The following is a 20,226-nucleotide window of genomic DNA, read 5'->3' as shown; positions in this document are numbered from 1 at the left end:
TTTTGGGCCACTAGAGACTTCTATCATTCTCTATGATAAAGAGCAACTATAACCTTTTGGGCCACTAGAGGCTTCTATCATTATCTATGGTAAAGAGCAACTATAACCTTTTGGGCCGCTAGAGACTTCTATCATTCTCTATGATAAAGAGCAACTACAACCTTTTGGGCCGCTAGAGGCTTCTATCATTCTCTATGGTAAAGAGCAACTACAACATTTTGCAGTTGTCTGCAGTCAAAACATAATGACTTTCGATCACATGATTTTTGTAAAGTTCATGCAGTGAACGGCTGTGTTCGAGAGGATCAAAAAACGCAATGTATCATGGGTAATCATTGGGACTGACTGATCTACAAATAACGAGTCATCATTTATGATTCAAGGTGATTTGTAGATCAGTCAGTCGGCAGTCGTGTTGGTCCTCTCGAACACGGCCATGATCTAGGCACAAGTCACGGTCCATTTCTATCCCCCCCTAACGCAACATACGAAAGACTTGACCATCTGACAAAAGTGATCTGCTCGAACGCGCCCATTACCCACCAGACTCAGCTGCGCTACTGAAGCGTCCACTGTTGTGTCGGGCTTGGACCAGTCCACCTTCTAGACTGCTCGTTAAAACTACACAGAACACCTCACACACATCTCTCTCTCACCTCACCTCCAATACTTCACTGTAATATGTATTCTCTTGTTTACAGACGAGGCGAGGCTACGGGAGGATCTATTGGCTTTTTCTCCGGTTCTCGTCCACCCCCGCCGAACGGCACAAATGGAATATGACTGGCAGCATATGAAGCGGGTGGACGGTGGCGGTGTGATCATATCGCCCAAACAGCAGCTGGTTGCGACAGAGCAGATTTGACAACATACCGATATACGGGACCGAACCTTACCGAACAGGATGGAGTGGCAACCAATGGAGATCAACCCGGAGGTAGAGAACCATCATAATACATGTGGTTTTAATACGTATATCATAAGACTGAGACTTAAAAATACGCAGCTGCTCGGTTCTAACGGTCTCTCACTGTCTAAATAATGTCTCTTTGTCTGTCTGTGTTTCAGATGCTGAACAAGGTGTGTATTTAATATCGCTGAGTCATAACCGATATGATGACAGTTGTGTATATGACGTTACAACCAGACAACATGACATTATAACCAACAGGTGGGTTATTATGGACCTGGCTCGGTCTGGAGTTAGAAATACTAGTTAGGATCAGATTATCATCTGAACGGCAGCGCGACAAGAGGTACACGAGATGAACCTTCCGTTAGAATAGAGCCTTTCCCTCGTAGACTACCGTCCTTCTCCCCGGTAGCATCTCTGCCACACTGCGCCTGGTGCCCCACCCGGTGTCTAGGATACAGGGTGTGGTCTGAATGGAAGGATGGAGAGCGAGCGCGACTAAAGATCAACTTGTCTCTGCCTCTGATTTGAAGTAGATCGCTATTAATTTGGGACAGACTGCCGTGCGGTAATAATGTTCTGATAAAGACGTTAGATCAGCGGATATATGCTTAACGTTAGTGATTATAATATTATTGATTTGAGGCATGTTCTGCCGAGTCATCATGGACATTTTAGTGTCCATTACCGTGTAGAGTTTCAATTCGGGCTCAACAAACCATCTCCGACTTCTACCCTCTCTACCTAACGGACATTTAACGCCTCTGTAAATCACATTTGATTGGTCACATACACATTTGATTGGTCACATACACATTTGATTGGTCACATTTGATTGGTCTCATTTGATTGGTCACGTACTCATTTTAGCAGTTATTGCGGGTGTAGCGAAATGCTTTGTGTTCCTACATCCAACAGTGCCGTAATATCTAACAATTCGCCCAGCTAAAAGTAAACTAATGGCATTAATAAATATAACAATATTAGGATGAGCAATGTCAGGTGGCATTGACAGTAGAATAGAATACGGTATATACATATGAAATAAGCAAAGCATTAGGTAGCCATTATTAAAGTGACCAGTGATTCCATTAATACAGGGCAGCAGCCTCTAAGGTGCAGGGTTGAGTAACAGGGTGGTCGCTGCTACTGATGGCTATTTAAGTCTGATGGCCTTGATAGAAGCTGTTTTTCAGTCTCTCGGTCCCAGCATCTGTAAAAGTTTGAGGGTTTTAAGGGGCCAAGCCACATTTCTTCATCCTTCTTCACCACACTGTCTGTGAGGGTGAACCATTTCAGATTGTCAGTGATGTGTACGCAGAGCAACTTGATAGTTTAGGCTTACGTTCTACTATATAGAACTAGTGGTTAGAGCGTTGGACTAGTAACCGAAAGGTTGCAAGTTCAAGTCCCCGAGCTGACAAGGTACAAATCTGTCGTTCTGCCCCTGAACAGGCAGTTAACCCACTGTTCCTAGGCCGTCATTGAAAATAAGAATTTGTTCTTAACTGACTTGCCTAGTTAAATAAAGATAAAATAAAATAGTGTTGTCATTGACTGGGTGAGTTCCAGATACACTGTCTAGATGGTCTGGTTGTTCTAATCTAGCCTGTTGGTGTTGAGCTGTATTCTAATCTAGCCTGTTGGTGTTGAGCTGTATTCTAGTCTAGCCTGTTGGTGTTGAGCTGTGTCCTGGTTGTTGTAGTCTAGCCTGTTGGTGTTGAGCTGTGTCCTGGTTGTTCTAATCTAGCCTGTTGGTGTTGAGCTGTATTCTAGTCTAGCCTGTTGGTGTTGCGCTGTGTTCTGGTTGTTCTAATCTAGCCTGTTGGTGTTGAGCTGTGTTCTGGTTGTTCTAATCTAGCCTGTTGGTGTTGAGCTGTATTCTAGTCTAGCCTGTTGGTGTTGAGCTGTGTTCTGGTTGTTCTAATCTAGCCTGTTGGTGTTGAGCTGTGTCCTGGTTGTTCTAATCTAGCCTGTTGGTGTTGAGCTGTGTTCTAGTCTAGCATGTTGGTGTTGAGCTGTGTTCTGGTTGTTCTAATCTGGCATGTTGGTGTCCTGGTTGTTCTAGTCTAGCCTGTTGGTGTTGAGCTGTATTCTGGTTGTTCTAATCTGGCCTGTTGGTGTTGAGCTGTGTTCTGGTTGTTCTAATCTAGCCTGTTGGTGTTGAGCTGTGTTCTGGTTGTTCTAATCTAGCCTGTTGGTGTTGAGCTGTGTCCTGGTTGTTCTAATCTAGCATGTTGGTGTCCTGGTTGTTCTAATCTAGCCTGTTGGTGTTGAGCTGTATTCTAATCTAGCCTGTTGGTGTTGAGCTGTGTCCTGGTTGTTCTAGTCTAGCCTGTTGGTGTTGAGCTGTGTTCTGGTTGTTCTAGTCTAGCCTGTTGGTGTTGAGCTGTGTCCTGGTTGTTCTAATCTAGCCTGTTGGTGTTGAGCTGTGTCCTGGTTGTTCTAATCTAGCCTGTTGGTGTTGAGCTGTGTCCTGGTTGTTCTAATCTAGCATGTTGGTGTCCTGGTTGTTCTAATCTAGCCTGTTGGTGTTGAGCTGTATTCTAATCTAGCCTGTTGGTGTTGAGCTGTGTCCTGGTTGTTCTAGTCTAGCCTGTTGGTGTTGAGCTGTATTCTGGTTGTTCTAATCTGGCATGTTGGTGTTGAGCTGTGTTCTGGTTGTTCTAATCTAGCCTGTTGGTGTTGAGCTGTGTTCTGGTTCTTCTAATCTAGCCTGTTGGTGTTGAGCTGTGTTCTGGTTGTTCTAATCTAGCCTGTTGGTGTTGAGCTGTGTCCTGGTTGTTCTAATCTGGCATGTTGGTGTCCTGGTTGTTCTAATCTAGCATGTTTGTGTTCTGGTTGTTCTAATCTAGCATGTTGGTGTCCTGGTTGTTCTAATCTGGCATGTTGGTGTCCTGGTTGTTCTAATCTAGCATGTTTGTGTTCTGGTGGTTCTAATCTGGCATGTTGGTGTTCTAGATGGTCTCTAGAGACTGATAGGTAACCTTCCTGTTAATGTTCTGTTTGACTGTGTTGCAGGTGCTCAGTGGGCTGGGGGTGTGTGGTAGCTGGGGCTTCGTGGATGTGTTGGGGCTGGAGGATGAGGGAGTGTCTTCAGTACCTTCTCCCAGCTGCGCCCTCATGCTGCTCTTCCCTCTGACACAACAGGTAACCAATGATCTAGCAGTATCTTTATTACGTTGGAAATATGTAGCGCAGTGATGTGGAGCAAACTCTGTTCTGGGGACCCCAAGGTGATGCACATTTAGTTTCTTTTGCTCTAGTAGCTTGATTGGATTATTTGAATCTCCTGTGTAGTACTAGGGCAAAACCCAGAATGTGCAACCCCTGGGGTCCCAGGACACTAAACCTCAGCCCTGGGGTCCCAGGACACTAAACCTCAGCCCTGGGGTCCCAGGACACTAAACCTCAGCTCTGGGGTCCCAGGACACTAAACCTCAGCCCTGGGGTCCCAGGACACTAAACCTCAGCCCTGGGGTCCCAGGACACTAAACCTCAGCCCTGGGGTCCCAGGACACTAAACCTCAGCCCTGGGGTCCCAGGACACTAAACCTCAGCCCTGGGGTCCCAGGACGCTAAACCTCAGCCCTGGGGTCCCAGGACGCTAAACCTCAGCCCTGGGGTCCCAGGACGCTAAACCTCAGCCCTGGGGTCCCAGGACGCTAAACCTCAGCCCTGGGGTCCCAGGACGCTAAACCTCAGCCCTGGGGTCCCAGGACGCTAAACCTCAGCCCTGGGGTCCCAGGACGCTAAACCTCAGCCCTGGGGTCCCAGGACGCTAAACCTCAGCCCTGGGGTCCCAGGACGCTAAACCTCAGCCCTGGGGTCCCAGGACTGTGTTTGAGAGACTCTGATGTAGCATGATGATGATGATGATAACGGCGTGTGTTTCAGCACGAGTCGTTCCGGCAGCAGCAGGCTGGGAAGGTGTCGGGTGGTACTGACCTCTACTTCCTGAAACAGACGGTGGTAAACTCCTGTGGCACCGTGGCTCTGCTGCACGCAGTCGCCAACAACCCCACCCACATAGAGTATGGTGAGTAGTAACCGGTACTGCATGGGAGCCAAGATGGAGGGGGGGGGATGTCGAATACCCATACTTGCGTTCGTAGTAGTAGGCTGATTGGGTATGTGAAAATAGAATGTTTATAGTATGTGATATTTAGAACATGTAGTGATGTCATAGACAGGATGCTTTACAGCTAATAGAATTCACTTCCTCTTGAGGAAGAGACTGGTCTTCATCTAGTAGAATTCACTGAACTCTATTGAGGAAGAGACTGGTCCTTATCTAGTAGAATTCACTTCCTCTTGAGGAAGAGACTGGTCTTTATCTAGTAGAATTCACTGAATATTGAGGAAGAGACTGGTCTTTCTCTAGTAGAATTCACTGAACTCTATTGAGGAAGAGACTGGTCTTTATCTAGTAGAATTCACTGAATATTGAGGAAGAGACTGGTCTTTCTCTAGTAGAATTCACTGAACTCTATTGAGGAAGAGACTGGTCTTCATCTAGTAGAATTCACTGAACTCTATTGAGGAAGAGACTGGTCCTTATCTAGTAGAATTCACTTCCTCTTGAGGAAGAGACTGGTCTTTATCTAGTAGAATTCACTGAATATTGAGGAAGAGACTGGTCTTTCTCTAGTAGAATTCACTGAACTCTATTGAGGAAGAGACTGGTCTTTATCTAGTAGAATTCACTGAATATTGAGGAAGAGACTGGTCTTTATCTAGTAGAATTCACTGGACTCTATTGAGGAAGAGACTGGTCCTTATCTAGTAGAATTCACTTCCTCTTGAGGAAGAGACTGGTCTTTATCTAGTAGAATTCACTGAATATTGAGGAAGAGACTGGTCTTTCTCTAGTAGAATTCACTGAACTCTATTGAGGAAGAGACTGGTCTTTATCTAGTAGAATTCACTGAACTCTATTGAGGAAGAGACTGGTCTTTATCTAGTAGAATTCACTGAACTCTATTGAGGAAGAGACTGGTCTTTATCTAGTAGAATTCACTGAACTCTATTGAGGAAGAGACTGGTCCTTATCTAGTAGAATTCACAGAACTCTATTGAGGAAGAGACTGGTCCTTACCTAGTAGAATTCACAGAATATTGAGGAAGAGACTGGTCTTTATCTAGTAGAATTCACAGAATATTGAGGAAGAGACTGGTCCTTATCTAGTAGAATTCACTGAACTCTATTGAGGAAGAGACTGGTCCTTACCTAGTAGAATTCACTGAATATTGAGGAAGAGACTGGTCTTTATCTAGTAGAATTCACTGAATATTGAGGAAGAGACTGGTCCTTATCTAGTAGAATTCACTGAACTCTATTGAGGAAGAGACTGGTCTTTATCTAGTAGAATTCACTGAACTCTATTGAGGAAGAGACTGGTCCTTATCTAGTAGAATTCACTGAATATTGAGGAAGAGACTAGTCTTTTCATAATCAGTTGATGATCAGATCCGAGGACTGACTATCAACCAACACAATTGCTGGTTAGATGAAGCCTTCTCAGTGTGGATGAGGGGAGGATCCTTCTCAGTGTGGATGAGGGGAGGATCCTTCTCAGTGTGGATGAGGGGAGGATCCTTCTCAGTGTGGATGAGGGTAGGATCCTTCTCAGTGTGGATGAGGGTAGGATCCTTCTCAGTGTGGATGAGGGTAGGATCCTTCTCGGTGTGGATGAGGGTAGGATCCTTCTCGGTGTGGATGAGGGTATGAAGAGGGATAAACACTACATTCTAAATAGTATGATTAGTATGTAGTATGATTAGTACACAGTATGTAGTATGATTAGTACACAGTATGTAGTATGATTAGTACACAGTATGTAGTATGATTAGTACACAGTATGTAGTATGATTAGTACACAGTATGTAGTATGATTAGTACGCAGTATGTAGTATGATTAGTACGCAGTATGTAGTATGATTAGTACGCAGTATGTAGTATGATTAGTACGCAGTATGTAGTATGATTAGTACGTAGTATGATTAGTACGCAGTATGTAGTATGATTAGTACGCAGTATGTAGTATGATTAGTACGCAGTATGTAGTATGATTAGTACGCAGTATGTAGTATGATTAGTACGCAGTATGTAGTATGATTGGTACGCAGTATGTAGTATGATTGGTACGCAGTATGTAGTATGATTGGTATGTAGTATGATTGGTACGCAGTATGTAGTATGATTGGTATGTAGTATGATTGGTACGCAGTATGTAGTATGATTGGTATGTAGTATGATTGGTACGCAGTATGTAGTATGATTGGTACGCAGTATGTAGTATGATTGGTACGCAGTATGTAGTATGATTGGTACGCAGTATGTAGTATGATTAGTACACAGTATGTAGTATGATTAGTACACAGTATGTAGTATGATTGGTACGCTGTATGTAGTATGATTGGTACGCAGTATGTAGTATGATTGGTACGCAGTATGTAGTATGATTGGTACGCAGTATGTAGTATGATTGGTACGCAGTATGTAGTATGATTGGTACGCAGTATGTAGTATGATTGGTACGCAGTATGTAGTATGATTGGTACGCAGTATGTAGTATGATTGGTACGCAGTATGCAGTATGATTGGTACGTAGTATGATTGGTACGCAGTATGATTGGTACGCAGTATGATTGGTACGCAGTATGATTGGTACGTAGTATGATTGGTACGTAGTATGATTGGTACGTAGTATGATTGGTACGTAGTATGATTGGTACGCAGTATGTAGTATGATTAGTATGTAGTATGATTAGTACGTAGTATGATTAGTACGCAGTATGATTAGTACGCAGTATGATTAGTACGCAGTACGTAGTATGATTAGTACGCAGTACGTAGTATGATTAGTACACAGTATGTAGTTTGATTAGTATGTAGTATGATTAGTACGCAGTATGTAGTATGATTAGTACGCAGTATGTAGTTTGATTAGTACGCAGTATGTAGTTTGATTAGTACGCAGTATGTAGTATGATTAGTACGCAGTATGTAGTATGATTAGTACGCAGTATGTAGTATGTTTAGTACGCAGTATGATTAGTATGCAGTATGATTAGTACACAGTATGTAGTATGATTAGTACACAGTATGTAGTATGATTAGTACGCAGTATGTAGTATGATTAGTACGCAGTATGTAGTATGTTTAGTACGCAGTATGATTAGTATGCAGTATGATTAGTACGCAGTATGCAGTATGATTAGTACGCAGTATGTAGTTTGATTAGTACGCAGTATGATTAGTACGCAGTATGATTAGTACGCAGTATGTAGTATGATTAGTACGCAGTATGATTAGTACGCAGTATGTAGTATGATTAGTACGCAGTATGTAGTATGATTAGTACGCAGTATGTAGTATGATTAGTACGCAGTATGATTAGTACGCAGTATGATTAGTACGCAGTATGATTAGTACGCAGTATGATTAGTACGCAGTATGATTAGTACGCAGTATGATTAGTACGCAGTATGATTAGTACGCAGTATGATTAGTACGCAGTATGATTAGTACGCAGTATGATTAGTACGCAGTATGTAGTTTGATTAGTACGTAGTATGATTAGTATGTAGTATGATTAGTACACAGTATGTAGTATGATTAGTATGTAGTATGATTAGTATGTAGTATGATTAGTATGTAGTATGATTAGTATGTAGTATGATTAGTACGCAGTATGTAGTATGATTAGTACGCAGTATGTAGTATGATTAGTACGCAGTATGTAGTATGATTAGTACGCAGTATGTAGTATGATTAGTACGCAGTATGTAGTATGATTAGTACGCAGTATGATTAGTACGATTATTACGTAGTATGATTAGTACACATACGCAGTATGATTAGTATGATTAGTACGCAGTATGATTAGTACGCAGTATGATTAGTATGATTAGTACGCAGTATGATTAGTACGCAGTATGATTAGTATGATTAGTACGCAGTATGATTAGTACGCAGTATGATTAGTACGCAGTATGATTAGTACGATTAGTACGCAGTATGATTAGTACGCAGTATGATTAGTATGATTAGTACGCAGTATGATTAGTACGCAGTATGATTAGTATGATTAGTATGATTAGTATACAGTATGATTAGTATACAGTATGATTAGTATGATTAGTACGCAGTATGATTAGTACGCAGTATGATTAGTATGATTAGCATGATTAGTACGCAGTATGATTAGTATGATTAGTACGCAGTATGATTAGTATGATTAGTACACAGTATGTAGTTTGATTAGTACGCAGTATGTAGTATGATTAGTACGCAGTATGTAGTATGATTAGTACGCAGTATGTAGTATGATTAGTACGCAGTATGTAGTATGATTAGTACGCAGTATGTAGTATGATTAGTACGCAGTATGTAGTATGATTAGTACGCAGTATGTAGTATGATTAGTACGCAGTATGTAGTATGATTAGTACGCAGTATGTAGTATGATTAGTACGCAGTATGTAGTATGATTAGTACGCAGTATGTAGTATTATTAGTACGCAGTATGATTAGTACGTAGTATTATTAGTACGCAGTATGATTAGTACGCAGTATGATTAGTACGCAGTATGATTAGTACGCAGTATGATTAGTATGATTAGTACGCAGTATGTAGTATGATTAGTACAGTATGATTAGTACGCAGTATGATTAGTATGATTAGTACGCAGTATGATTAGTATGATTAGTACGCAGTATGATTAGTATGATTAGTACGCAGTATGATTAGTATGATTAGTACGCAGTATGATTAGTATGATTAGTACGCAGTATGATTAGTATGATTAGTACGCAGTATGATTAGTACGCAGTATGATTAGTATACAGTATGATTAGTATGATTAGTACGCAGTATGATTTATGAGTACGCAGTATGATTAGTATGATTAGTATGATTAGTACGCAGTATGATTAGTATGATTAGTACACAGTATGTAGTATGATCAGTATGTAGTTTGATTAGTACGCAGTATGTAGTATGATTAGTACGCAGTATGTAGTATGATTAGTACGCAGTATGTAGTATGATTAGTACGCAGTATGTAGTATGATTAGTACGCAGTATGTAGTATTATTAGTACGCAGTATGTAGTATTATTAGTACGTAGTATGATTAGTACGCAGTACGCAGTATGATTAGTACGCAGTATGATTAGTACGCAGTATGATTAGTACGCAGTATGATTAGTACGATTATTACGCAGTATGTAGTATGATTAGTACACATACGCAGTATGATTAGTATGATTAGTACGCAGTATGATTAGTACGCAGTATGATTAGTATGATTAGTACGCAGTATGATTAGTACGCAGTATGATTAGTATGATTAGTACGCAGTATGATTAGTATGATTAGTACGCAGTATGATTAGTACGCAGTATGATTAGTATGACTAGTACGCAGTATGACTAGTACGCAGTATGACTAGTACGCAGTATGACTAGTACGCAGTATGACTAGTATGACTAGTATGACTAGTATGATTCGTATGATTCGTATGATTAGTATGATTCGTATGATTCGTATGATTAGTATGATTAGTACGCAGTATGATTAGTACGCAGTATGATTAGTACGCAGTATGATTAGTACGCAGTATGATTAGTACGCAGTATGATTAGTACGCAGTATGATTAGTACGCAGTATGATTAGTACGCAGTATGATTAGTACGCAGTATGATTAGTACGCAGTATGATTAGTATGATTAGTACGCAGTATGATTAGTATGATTAGTACGCAGTATGATTAGTACGCAGTATGATTAGTATGATTAGTACGCAGTATGATTAGTATGATTAGTATGATTAGTATGATTAGTATGCAGTATGATTAGTACACAGTATGATTAGTACACAGTATGATTAGTACACAGTGTGATTAGTATGATTAGTACGCAGTGTGATTAGTACGCAGTATGATTAGTACGCAGTATGATTAGTACGCAGTATGATTAGTACGCAGTATGATTAGTACGCAGTGTGATTAGTATGATTAGTACGCAGTATGATTAGTACGCAGTATGATTAGTACGCAGTATGATTAGTACGCAGTATGATTAGTACGCAGTATGTAGTTTTACAAAGTAGTAGGGAAGCCAGATTCAGACAGGACCAGTGTGTAGTTTTAGTTAGTAGTAAGGAAGCCAGATTCAGACAGGACCAGTGTGTAGTTTTAGTTAGTAGTAAGGAAGCCAGATTCAGACAGGACCAGTGTGTAGTTTTAGTTAGTAGTAAGGAAGCCAGATTCAGACAGGACCAGTGTAGTTTTAGTTAGTAGGGAAGCCAGATTCAGACAGGACCAGTGTAGTTTTAGTTAGTAGGGAAGCCAGATTCAGATTGGACCAGGGTGTAGTTTTAGTTAGTAGTAGGGAAGCCAGATTCAGACAGGACCAGTGTGTAGTTAGTAGTAGGGAAGCCAGATTCAGACAGGACCAGTGTGTAGTTTTAGTTAGTAGGGAAGCCAGATTCAGACAGGACCAGTGTGTAGTTTTAGTTAGTAGTAAGGAAGCCAGATTCAGACAGGACCAGTGTGTAGTTTTAGTTAGTAGTAAGGAAGCCAGATTCAGACAGGACCAGTGTGTAGTTAGTAGTAAGGAAGCCAGATTCAGACAGGACCAGTGTGTAGTTTTAGTTAGTAGTAAGGAAGCCAGATTCAGACAGGACCAGTGTGTAACAGTGCTGTCTCTGTGCCAGATGGGGACTCTGCTCTGAAGAAGTTTCTAGATGAGACGGCTAACATGACCCCCGCCCAGCGAGCCACACACCTGGAGAACAACCAGGTAACCCACACATTCAGTGATCGACACACACAGTAATACACTCATGCACGCACACACACACACACACACACACACACCTGGAGAACAACCAGGTAACACACACATTCACAGTGGTAGACACACGCACACACACACACCTGGAGAACAACCAGGTAACACACACACACCGTGGCTATGTCCAGAACACTGTGACTAAACATTTAGAATATTCACGCTACCCTTCCTCCCAAAGTGTGTACTTGTTCTAAGGTTCACAGCTACCCTGATAACTAACATGTCAACAGAACACTGTGACTAAACATTTAGAATATTCACAGCTACCCTGATGACTAACATGTCAACAGAACACTGTGACTAAACATTTAGAATATTCACAGCTACCCTGATGACTAACATGTCAACAGAACACTGTGACTAAACATTTAGAATATTCACAGCTACCCTGATGACTAACATGTCAACAGAACACTGTGACTAAACATTTAGAATATTCACAGCTACCCTGATGACTAACATGTCAACAGAACACTGTGACTAAACATTTAGAATATTCACAGCTACCCTGACGACTAACATGTCAACAGAACACTGTGACTAAACATTTAGAATATTCACAGCTACCGTGACGACTAACATGTCAACAGAACACTGTGACTAAACATTTAGAATATTCACAGCTACCCTGACGACTAACATGTCAACAGAACACTGTGACTAAACATTTAGAATATTCACAGCTACCCTGATGACTAAACATTTAGAATATTCACAGCTACCCTGATGACTAACATGTCAACAGAACACTGTGACTAAACATTTAGAATATTCACTGCTACCCTGATGACTAACATGTCAACAGAACACTGTGACTAAACATTTAGAATATTCACAGCTACCCTGATGACTAACATGTCAACAGAACAGGCACTGTGACTAAACATTTTTGGTTTTGGTGTTTCTGGAGTGATGTTTGTCTGAAGGCTAACATTTTTTATATTTTTAGTATTCAACATGGGCCAGCATCCCTGTGGAACGCTATTGACTCCTTGTAGAGTCCCTGCCCTGTGGAACGCTATTGACTCCTTGTAGAGTCCCTGCCCTGTGGAACGCTATTGACTCCTTGTAGAGTCCCTGCCCTGTGGAACGCTATTGACTCCTTGTAGAGTCCCTGCCCTGTGGAACGCTATTGACTCCTTGTAGAGTCCCTGCCCTGTGGAACACTATTGACTCCTTGTAGAGTCCCTGCCCTGTGGAACGCTATTGACTCCTTGTAGAGTCCCTGCCCTGTGGAACGCTATTGACTCCTTGTAGAGTCCCTGCCCTGTGGAACGCTATTGACTCCTTGTAGAGTCCCTGCCCTGTGGAACACTATTGACTCCTTGTAGAGTCCCTGCCCTGTGGAACACTATTGACTCCTTGTAGAGTCCCTGCCCTGTGGAACACTATTGACTCCTTGTAGAGTCCCTGCCCTGGGGAACACTATTGACTCCTTGTAGAGTCCCTGCCCTGGGGAACACTATTGACTCCTTGTAGAGTCCCTGCCCTGTGGAACACTATTGACTCCTTGTAGAGTCCCTGCCCTGGGGAACACTATTGACTCCTTGTAGAGTCCCTGCCCTGTGGAACACTGACTCCTTGTAGAGGAGAACCAGAAGGTTGCTGGATCGAATCCTAGCTGACAGGGTCAAAATCTGTCGTTCTGCCCCTGAACAAGGCAGTTAACCCACTTTTCCCCAGTAGGCCGTCATTGTAAATAAGACTTTGTTCTTAATTAACAGACCTGTCTAGTTAAATATTTAAAAAACTGTGGGACCTTATCGACAGGTGTGGGCCTTTCCTACTCCTACCTAATTAATTGAGTTTACCACAGGTGGACTCCAAGCTGTAGAAACATTTTTAAGGATGATCAATGGAAACCATATACACCTGAGCTCCACTTCTAGTCTCCTAGCAAAGGGTCTGAATACTAGTGTAAATAAGGTATTATATCATTTTATAAATTAGCCAAAATTTCAAAACCTCTTTTTGCTTTGTCACTATCGGCCATTGTGTGTAGATTAATGACGGAGGAAAACCCCAATTTAATCCGTTTTATAATGTAACAAAGTGTGGAAAGTCTAGGGGTCTGAATTCTTTAATGTTTAATGTAAATACCTGTATGTCTCCATATATTTGTGTTTATTGTTGTGTCTTGCAGGCCATCAGAGAGGCTCATGATGAAGTGGCAGCACAGGGCCAGTGCAGGGTGAGAACACAATGCAACATAAGGACCTCCTCAGATGTTACTTATGTATAGTTTCATCTTTTATACTCTCCCTCCCCTTTCTCTCCCTCTCTTTCAGGTGGAGGCAGATAACGTGAACTTCCATTTTATCACCTTTGTCAATGTGAAAGGACAGCTTTATGAGCTGGGTGAGTGTGTGGCTGAGTCCCGGTGTTCCGGTGTTCCGCCCCCCTCCCGGTGTTCCGCCCCCTCCCCGGTGTTCCGCCCCCCCCTCCCGGTGTTCCCCCCCTCCCCGGTGTTCCTCCCCGGTGTTCCCCCGTCTCCCCGGTGTTCCGCCCCCTCCCCGGTGTTCCGCCCCCCTCCCCGGTGTTCCCCCCTCCCGGTGTTCCGCCCCGTCTCCCCAGGTGTGTATTTACACACTCTGTCTCTCTCTGTGATTCTGTTGTGTAGATGGCAGGATGGAGGGACCGGTGAACCATGGAACCACCCAGGATGACTCCTTCATCAAGGTACGTTCCTCTTCCATTCATCTAATCCCAGTAGACGTGTCAAACCTTCCGTTCATCTAATCCCAGTAGACGTGTCAAACCTTCGGTTCATCTAATCCCAGTAGACGTGTCAAACCTTCGGTTCATCTAATCCCAGTAGACGTGTCAAACCTTCGGTTCATCTAATCCCAGTAGACGTGTCAAACCTTCCGTTCATCTAATCCCAGTAGACGTGTCAAACCTTCTCTTCATCTAAACCTGTCACACCGGTTCATCTAATCCCAGTAGACGTGTCAAACCTTCGGTTCATCTAATCCCCCAAAGTTCATCTAAGACGTGTCAAACATCTTCGTGTCACACCTTCCGTTCATCTAATCCCAGTAGACGTGTCAAACCTTCCGGTTCATCTAATCCCAGTAGACGTGTCAAACCGGTTCATCTAATCCCAGTAGACGTGTCAAACCTTCGGTTCATCTAATCCCAGTAGACGTGTCAAACCTTCGGTTCATCTAATCCCAGTAGACGTGTCAAACCTTCGGTTCATCTAATCCCAGTAGACGTGTCACACCTTCCGTTCATCTAATCCCAGTAGACGTGTCACACCTTCCGTTCATCTAAGAGACGTGTCAAACCGGTTCATCTAATCCCAGTAGACGTGTCAAACCTTCGGTTCATCTAATCCCAGTAGGCGTGTCAAAGCGGTTCATCTAATCCCAGTAGACGTGTCCGGTTCATCTAATCCCAGTAGGCGCGTGTCAAACCTTCCGTTCATCTAATCCCAGTAGACGTGTCAAACCCGGTTCATCTAATCCCAGTAGGCGTGTCACCTTCGGTTCATCTAATCCCAGTAGCGTGTCAAACCTTCCGTTCATCTAATCCCCGTGTCAAACCCGGTTCATCTAATCCCAGTAGACGTGTCACACCTTCCGTTCATCTAATCCCAGTAGACGTGTCACACCTTCCGTTCATCTAATCCCAGTAGACGTGTCACACCTTCCGTTCATCTAATCCCAGTAGCGTGTCAAACCTTCGGTTCATCTAATCCCCGACGTGCGGTTCATCTAATCCCCGACAGTCAAACCTTCGGTTCATCTAATCCCAGTAGGCGTGTCAAACCTTCGGTTCATCTAATCCCAGTAGACGTGTCAAACCTTCCGTTCATCTAATCCCGCCGTGTCAAACCTTCGGTTCATCTAATCCCCCGTGAAGTTCATCTAATCCCAGTAGACGTGTCAAACCTTCCGTTCATCTAATCCCAGTAGACGTGTCAAACCCGGTTCATCTAATCCCAGTCGTGTCACACCTCCCATCGATCCCAGCCGTGTCAAACGGTTCATCTAATCCCAGTAGACGTGTCAAACCCGGTTCATCTAATCCCCGGTCAAACCTTCGTTCATCTAATCCCAGTAGACGTGTCAAACCCTCGGTTCATCTAATCCCAGCGTGTCAAACCCGGTTCATCTAATCCCAGTACACGTGTCCGGTTCATCTAATCCCAGTAGCGTGTCACACCTTCCGTTCATCTAATCCCAGTGGGGACACCGGTTCATCTAATCCCAGAGGCAGCGTTCATCTAATCCCAGTAGATTGGTTCATCTGATCTGTCAAACCTTCGGTTCTAATCCCAGTGGGTTCATCTAATCCCAGTGGCGATGTCAATCCTTGGTTCATCTAATCCCATTGGTAGACGTTCTCGGTTCATCTAATCCCAGTAGGCGTGTCACACCTTGGTTCATCTAATGATGACGTGTCAAACCTTGTTCATCTAATCCCAGAGCGTGCAAACCTTCGTTCATCTAATCCCAGTAGCTGATCTAATCCCAGTAGGGAGTGTCAAACCTTCGGTTCATCTAATCCCAGTAGACGTGTCAAACCTTCCGGTTCATCTAATCCCAGTAGGTGCATTCCCGTTCATCTAATCCCAGTAGCGTGTAGCTGATGTAGGAGTGTCAAACCTTCGGTTATCTAATCCCTAGCTGATGTTCATCTAATCCCAGGGACGTGTCATACCTTCGGTTCATTGCTAGCGTGATGTTCATCTGGGAGTGTCATACCTTCGGTTTCTATTGCGTGTCACAGTTCATCTAATCCCAGTGGGAGTGTCATACCGGTTCATCTAATCCCTAGCTGACCTTGTTCATCTAATGTAGAGTGCATACCGGTTCATCTAATCCCGAGGTTCATCTGAACAGCTAATGTGGGAGTGCATACCTTCTATCTCGCTAGCTGATGTTCATCTAATCCCAGTAGACGTGTCAAACCTTGGTTCATCTAGCTGATCAGTAGCACAAACCTTCTCGGTTCATCTAATGATGTGGGTCAAACCTTGTTCACTAATCCCTGACGTGTCAAACCTTCTATTCATCTATCCCTGATGTGGGAGTGCAAAGGTTCATCTAATCCCAGTACCTGTCTCAGATTTTATTGCTAGCTGAGCAGCACGGTGACAAAAAGTACCTTACCTACGCGCCGTGTTGCTAGCTGATGTGGGACGCGCCGCGTCGTCCCCCTGCACAGCGCGTCGTACCTTCTATTGCTAGCTGACAGCGCGTCTATTGCTAGCTGTCGTCCCCGACAGCGGAACGGACAGCCGGCATACCTCGTCCCTATTGCTAGCTGATGTGGGAGGGCACACCTTCTATTGCTAGCTGATGTAGGGGTGAGAGGCATACCTTGATTGGTTCTATCTGATCTATAAACTAGCTGATGTGGCTGATGTGGGAGTGCATACCTTCTATTGCTAGCTGATGTGGGAGGGCATACCTTCTATCGCTAGCTGATGTGGGAGTGCATACCTTCTATCGCTAGCTGATGTGGGAGTGCATACCTTCTATTGCTAGCTGATGTGGGAGTGCATACCTTCTATTGTTAGCTGATGTGGGAGTGCATACCTTCTATCGCTAGCTGATGTGGGAGTGCATACCTTCTATCGCTAGCTGATGTGGGAGTGCACACCTACCTTCTATTGCTAGCTGATGTGGGAGTGCACACCTACCTTCTATTGCTAGCTGATGTGGGAGTGCACACCTACCTTCTATTGCTAGCTGATGTGGGAGGGCATACCTTCTATCGCTAGCTGATGTGGGAGGGCATACCTTCTATCGCTAGCTGATGTGGGAGGGCATACCTTCTATCGCTAGCTGATGTGGGAGGGCATACCTTCTATTGCTAGCTGATGTGGGAGGGCATACCTTCTATTGCTAGCTGATGTGGGAGGGCATACCTTCTATTGCTAGCTGATGTGGGAGTGCACACCTACCTTCTATTGCTAGCTGATGTGGGAGTGCACACCTACCTTCTATTGCTAGCTGATGTGGGAGTGCACACCTACCTTCTATTGCTAGCTGATGTGGGAGTGCACACCTACCTTCTATTGCTAGCTGATGTGGGAGTGCACACCTACCTTCTATTGCTAGCTGATGTGGGAGTGCACACCTACCTTCTATTGCTAGCTGATGTGGGAGTGCACACCTACCTTCTATTGCTTGCTGATGTGGGAGGGCATACCTTCTATCGCTAGCTGATGTGGGAGGGCATACCTTCTATCGCTAGCTGATGTGGGAGTGCATACCTTCTATCGCTAGCTGATGTGGGAGTGCACACCTACCTTCTATTGCTAGCTGATGTGGGAGTGCACACCTACCTTCTATTGCTAGCTGATGTGGGAGTGCATACCTTCTATCGCTAGCTGATGTGGGAGGGCATACCTTCTATCGCTAGCTGATGTGGGAGGGCATACCTTCTATCGCTAGCTGATGTGGAAGGGCATACCTTCTATCGCTAGCTGATGTGGGAGTGCGTGCCTTCTATCGCTAGCTGATGTGGGAGTGCGTGCCTTCTATCGCTAGCTGATGTGGGAGTGCGTGCCTTCTATCGCTAGCTGATGTGGGAGTGCGTGCCTTCTATCGCTAGCTGATGTGGGAGTGCGTGCCTTCTATCGCTAGCTGATGTGGGAGTGCGTGCCTTCTATCGCTAGCTGATGTGGGAGTGCGCGCCTTCTATCGCTAGCTGATGTGTTTAAACTGGGATAATGTTGTAGCTGATTGGGAGGCAAGCCTTCTAGAATATTTGGGGGCATGCCTTTTAGCTGATTAATCTGCCTATTTCTCATAGCTGATCTGGGAAGCTAAAAGGCTAGCTGATGCTTGCTGTGTTTATCCATAGCTGATGTGGGAAGCCTTCTAGGGCTAGCTGATGTTGCTGTGTTTAGCCATAGCTGATGTGGGAAGCTAAAATGCTAGCTAGCTTGTGTTTAAACTGGGATAATGTTGTAGGTTACACGGGCAAGTATTAGAATATTTGCCAGGGCATATTTAGTTATTAATCTGACTATTTCTCATAGATCTGGGAAGCTAAAAGGCTAGCTAGCTTGCTGTGTTTAGCCATACTGGAGATGTGGGAAGCTAAAAGGCTAGCTAGCTTGCTGTGTTTAGCCATACTGGAGATGTGAGAAGCTAAAGGGCTAGCTAGCAGGCCTGTAGCGCTATGCAGGTGAAGCTTGTAGAAAGACTCAGGAATATGTAGTGTGGAGATGTGTTCATTAGGATAACGTCTCCCGAGATGTCATAATATAATGATGCCTGGCCAACATCTAAACAACTATGGAATGAGGTATATAGACATTCTACATCTGTCAGACGTCTTGCCATTGAGCTCACTGCGTCGTCCCAGAGTATCCTCTTTAACCAGAGGGTTGTGCTAGCTGGGCTGTTCGTCTAGCGTTTCGCTACACCCGCAATAACATCTGCTAAATATCTGATTAATTTAGCAGAGGCTCCAGAGCCACGGTTATAGTGCTTAATCTCTCTCGTCTCTCTCTCTCTCCCCAGGATGCAGCCAGGGTGTGTCGGGGTTTTGTGGAGAGAGCAGAGGGAGAGGTCCGCTTCTCTGCTGTGGCCCTCTGTCATACCTAGAGACCCTGGAGAGGGACACACACACACACACACACACACAGGTGGACCATGGTGTACACACACCTGGTATGTACTGGAAACAGTTTGCACTCTCCCCACACACACACACACACACACCACAGCACACATGCGTAGATGGTAGTTTGCACAAGCCTGGTGTCACATTGATGTCACTACTGCTGTACTTTCTGTCTGCTGTACTGTTTGATTTATTTAAGTCAGATCACCACTGAGAAAGTAGTGCACTTACATGGGGGGAGTAGGGAGACGTTTGATCTGCAGCCTGTGAGGTGTTCCTGTTTTCTGCTATCTGACTCGTCAGCTCTGTTTCTAACAGCTGTTACGTCAGACTACGATGTTAGGATGACGTTGTTACTGTGTTAGGATGACACTGCAACAATGTTGGCTGTGCTTTGCCTTTCTGCATATTCCTGTGCTGCTGACTGCCAATAAACAACCAAACTACACACTTCTCCTCTCCTCTGTGTGATGTAAAGTCATTCACTTCTGTAATTACTATAATTGAGTAGCTTTCCCAGTCAACTGTTTTGTTGAAATATCTCCAAGTTGTAATAAATAATTTGGTGACATCTTGTGGTGGTAACGTGAATTACGGGGGAAATTTATTTCAGTTACAGTTACACCTAGAACCCTACTATGGTTTAAAAATAATGTTCTAAAAGGTAAAAACAATCTAAACGGAATTAAAAAGACATTTGGACTCTAAAAAAACTTCCATGGACATGAAATATGTAAATCATGTTAAGTAGCCTAATAATGAACCCATGTATTGATGTGAAAACATTTGTATTTTGTATTTATATGAATGAATCTGTTTGTAAAAATCAATAAAAAACATGTTGAAAAGAAATTTCATT

At 43.6% G+C, this 20,226-nt stretch overlaps 1 protein-coding gene across 2 annotated transcripts; it reads left to right on the top strand.

Annotated features, from left to right (window-relative positions):
- Positions 1 to 806: 806 nt before the first annotated feature.
- On the top strand, positions 807 to 19,815 carry LOC135569109 (ubiquitin carboxyl-terminal hydrolase isozyme L1-like). Of its 2 annotated transcripts, XM_065015955.1 has the most exons (9): positions 807 to 937; positions 1,069 to 1,080; positions 3,935 to 4,063; positions 4,811 to 4,952; positions 11,638 to 11,723; positions 13,921 to 13,968; positions 14,066 to 14,135; positions 14,398 to 14,456; positions 19,265 to 19,815. In XM_065015955.1, the coding sequence occupies exons 1-9, from the start codon at positions 905 to 907 to the stop codon at positions 19,346 to 19,348; spliced, it is 663 nt and encodes a 220-aa protein (XP_064872027.1). In that variant the 5' UTR covers positions 807 to 904; the 3' UTR covers positions 19,349 to 19,815. The 2 variants fall into 2 exon arrangements, with proteins under 2 accessions (XP_064872027.1, XP_064872028.1); XM_065015956.1 differs by lacking the exon at positions 1,069 to 1,080.
- Positions 19,816 to 20,226: the final 411 nt, after the last annotated feature.

Source organism: Oncorhynchus nerka, unplaced genomic scaffold (genome assembly GCF_034236695.1).
Source record: "Oncorhynchus nerka isolate Pitt River unplaced genomic scaffold, Oner_Uvic_2.0 unplaced_scaffold_1198, whole genome shotgun sequence".
Lineage (NCBI taxonomy): Eukaryota > Metazoa > Chordata > Actinopteri > Salmoniformes > Salmonidae > Oncorhynchus > Oncorhynchus nerka.
This window is presented reverse-complemented; position numbering and strand designations above follow the sequence as displayed.

Bases quoted from the DNA above. Each gene is read 5' to 3' on its own strand.
- LOC135569109 (XM_065015955.1), top strand. From the start codon at position 905: ATGGAGTGGCAACCAATGGAGATCAACCCGGAG. The intron at 11,724-13,920 runs GTAACCCACACA...TGTGTCTTGCAG, and splicing joins CACACCTGGAGAACAACCAG to GCCATCAGAGAGGCTCATGA. The intron at 14,136-14,397 runs GTGAGTGTGTGG...TCTGTTGTGTAG, and splicing joins AGGACAGCTTTATGAGCTGG to ATGGCAGGATGGAGGGACCG.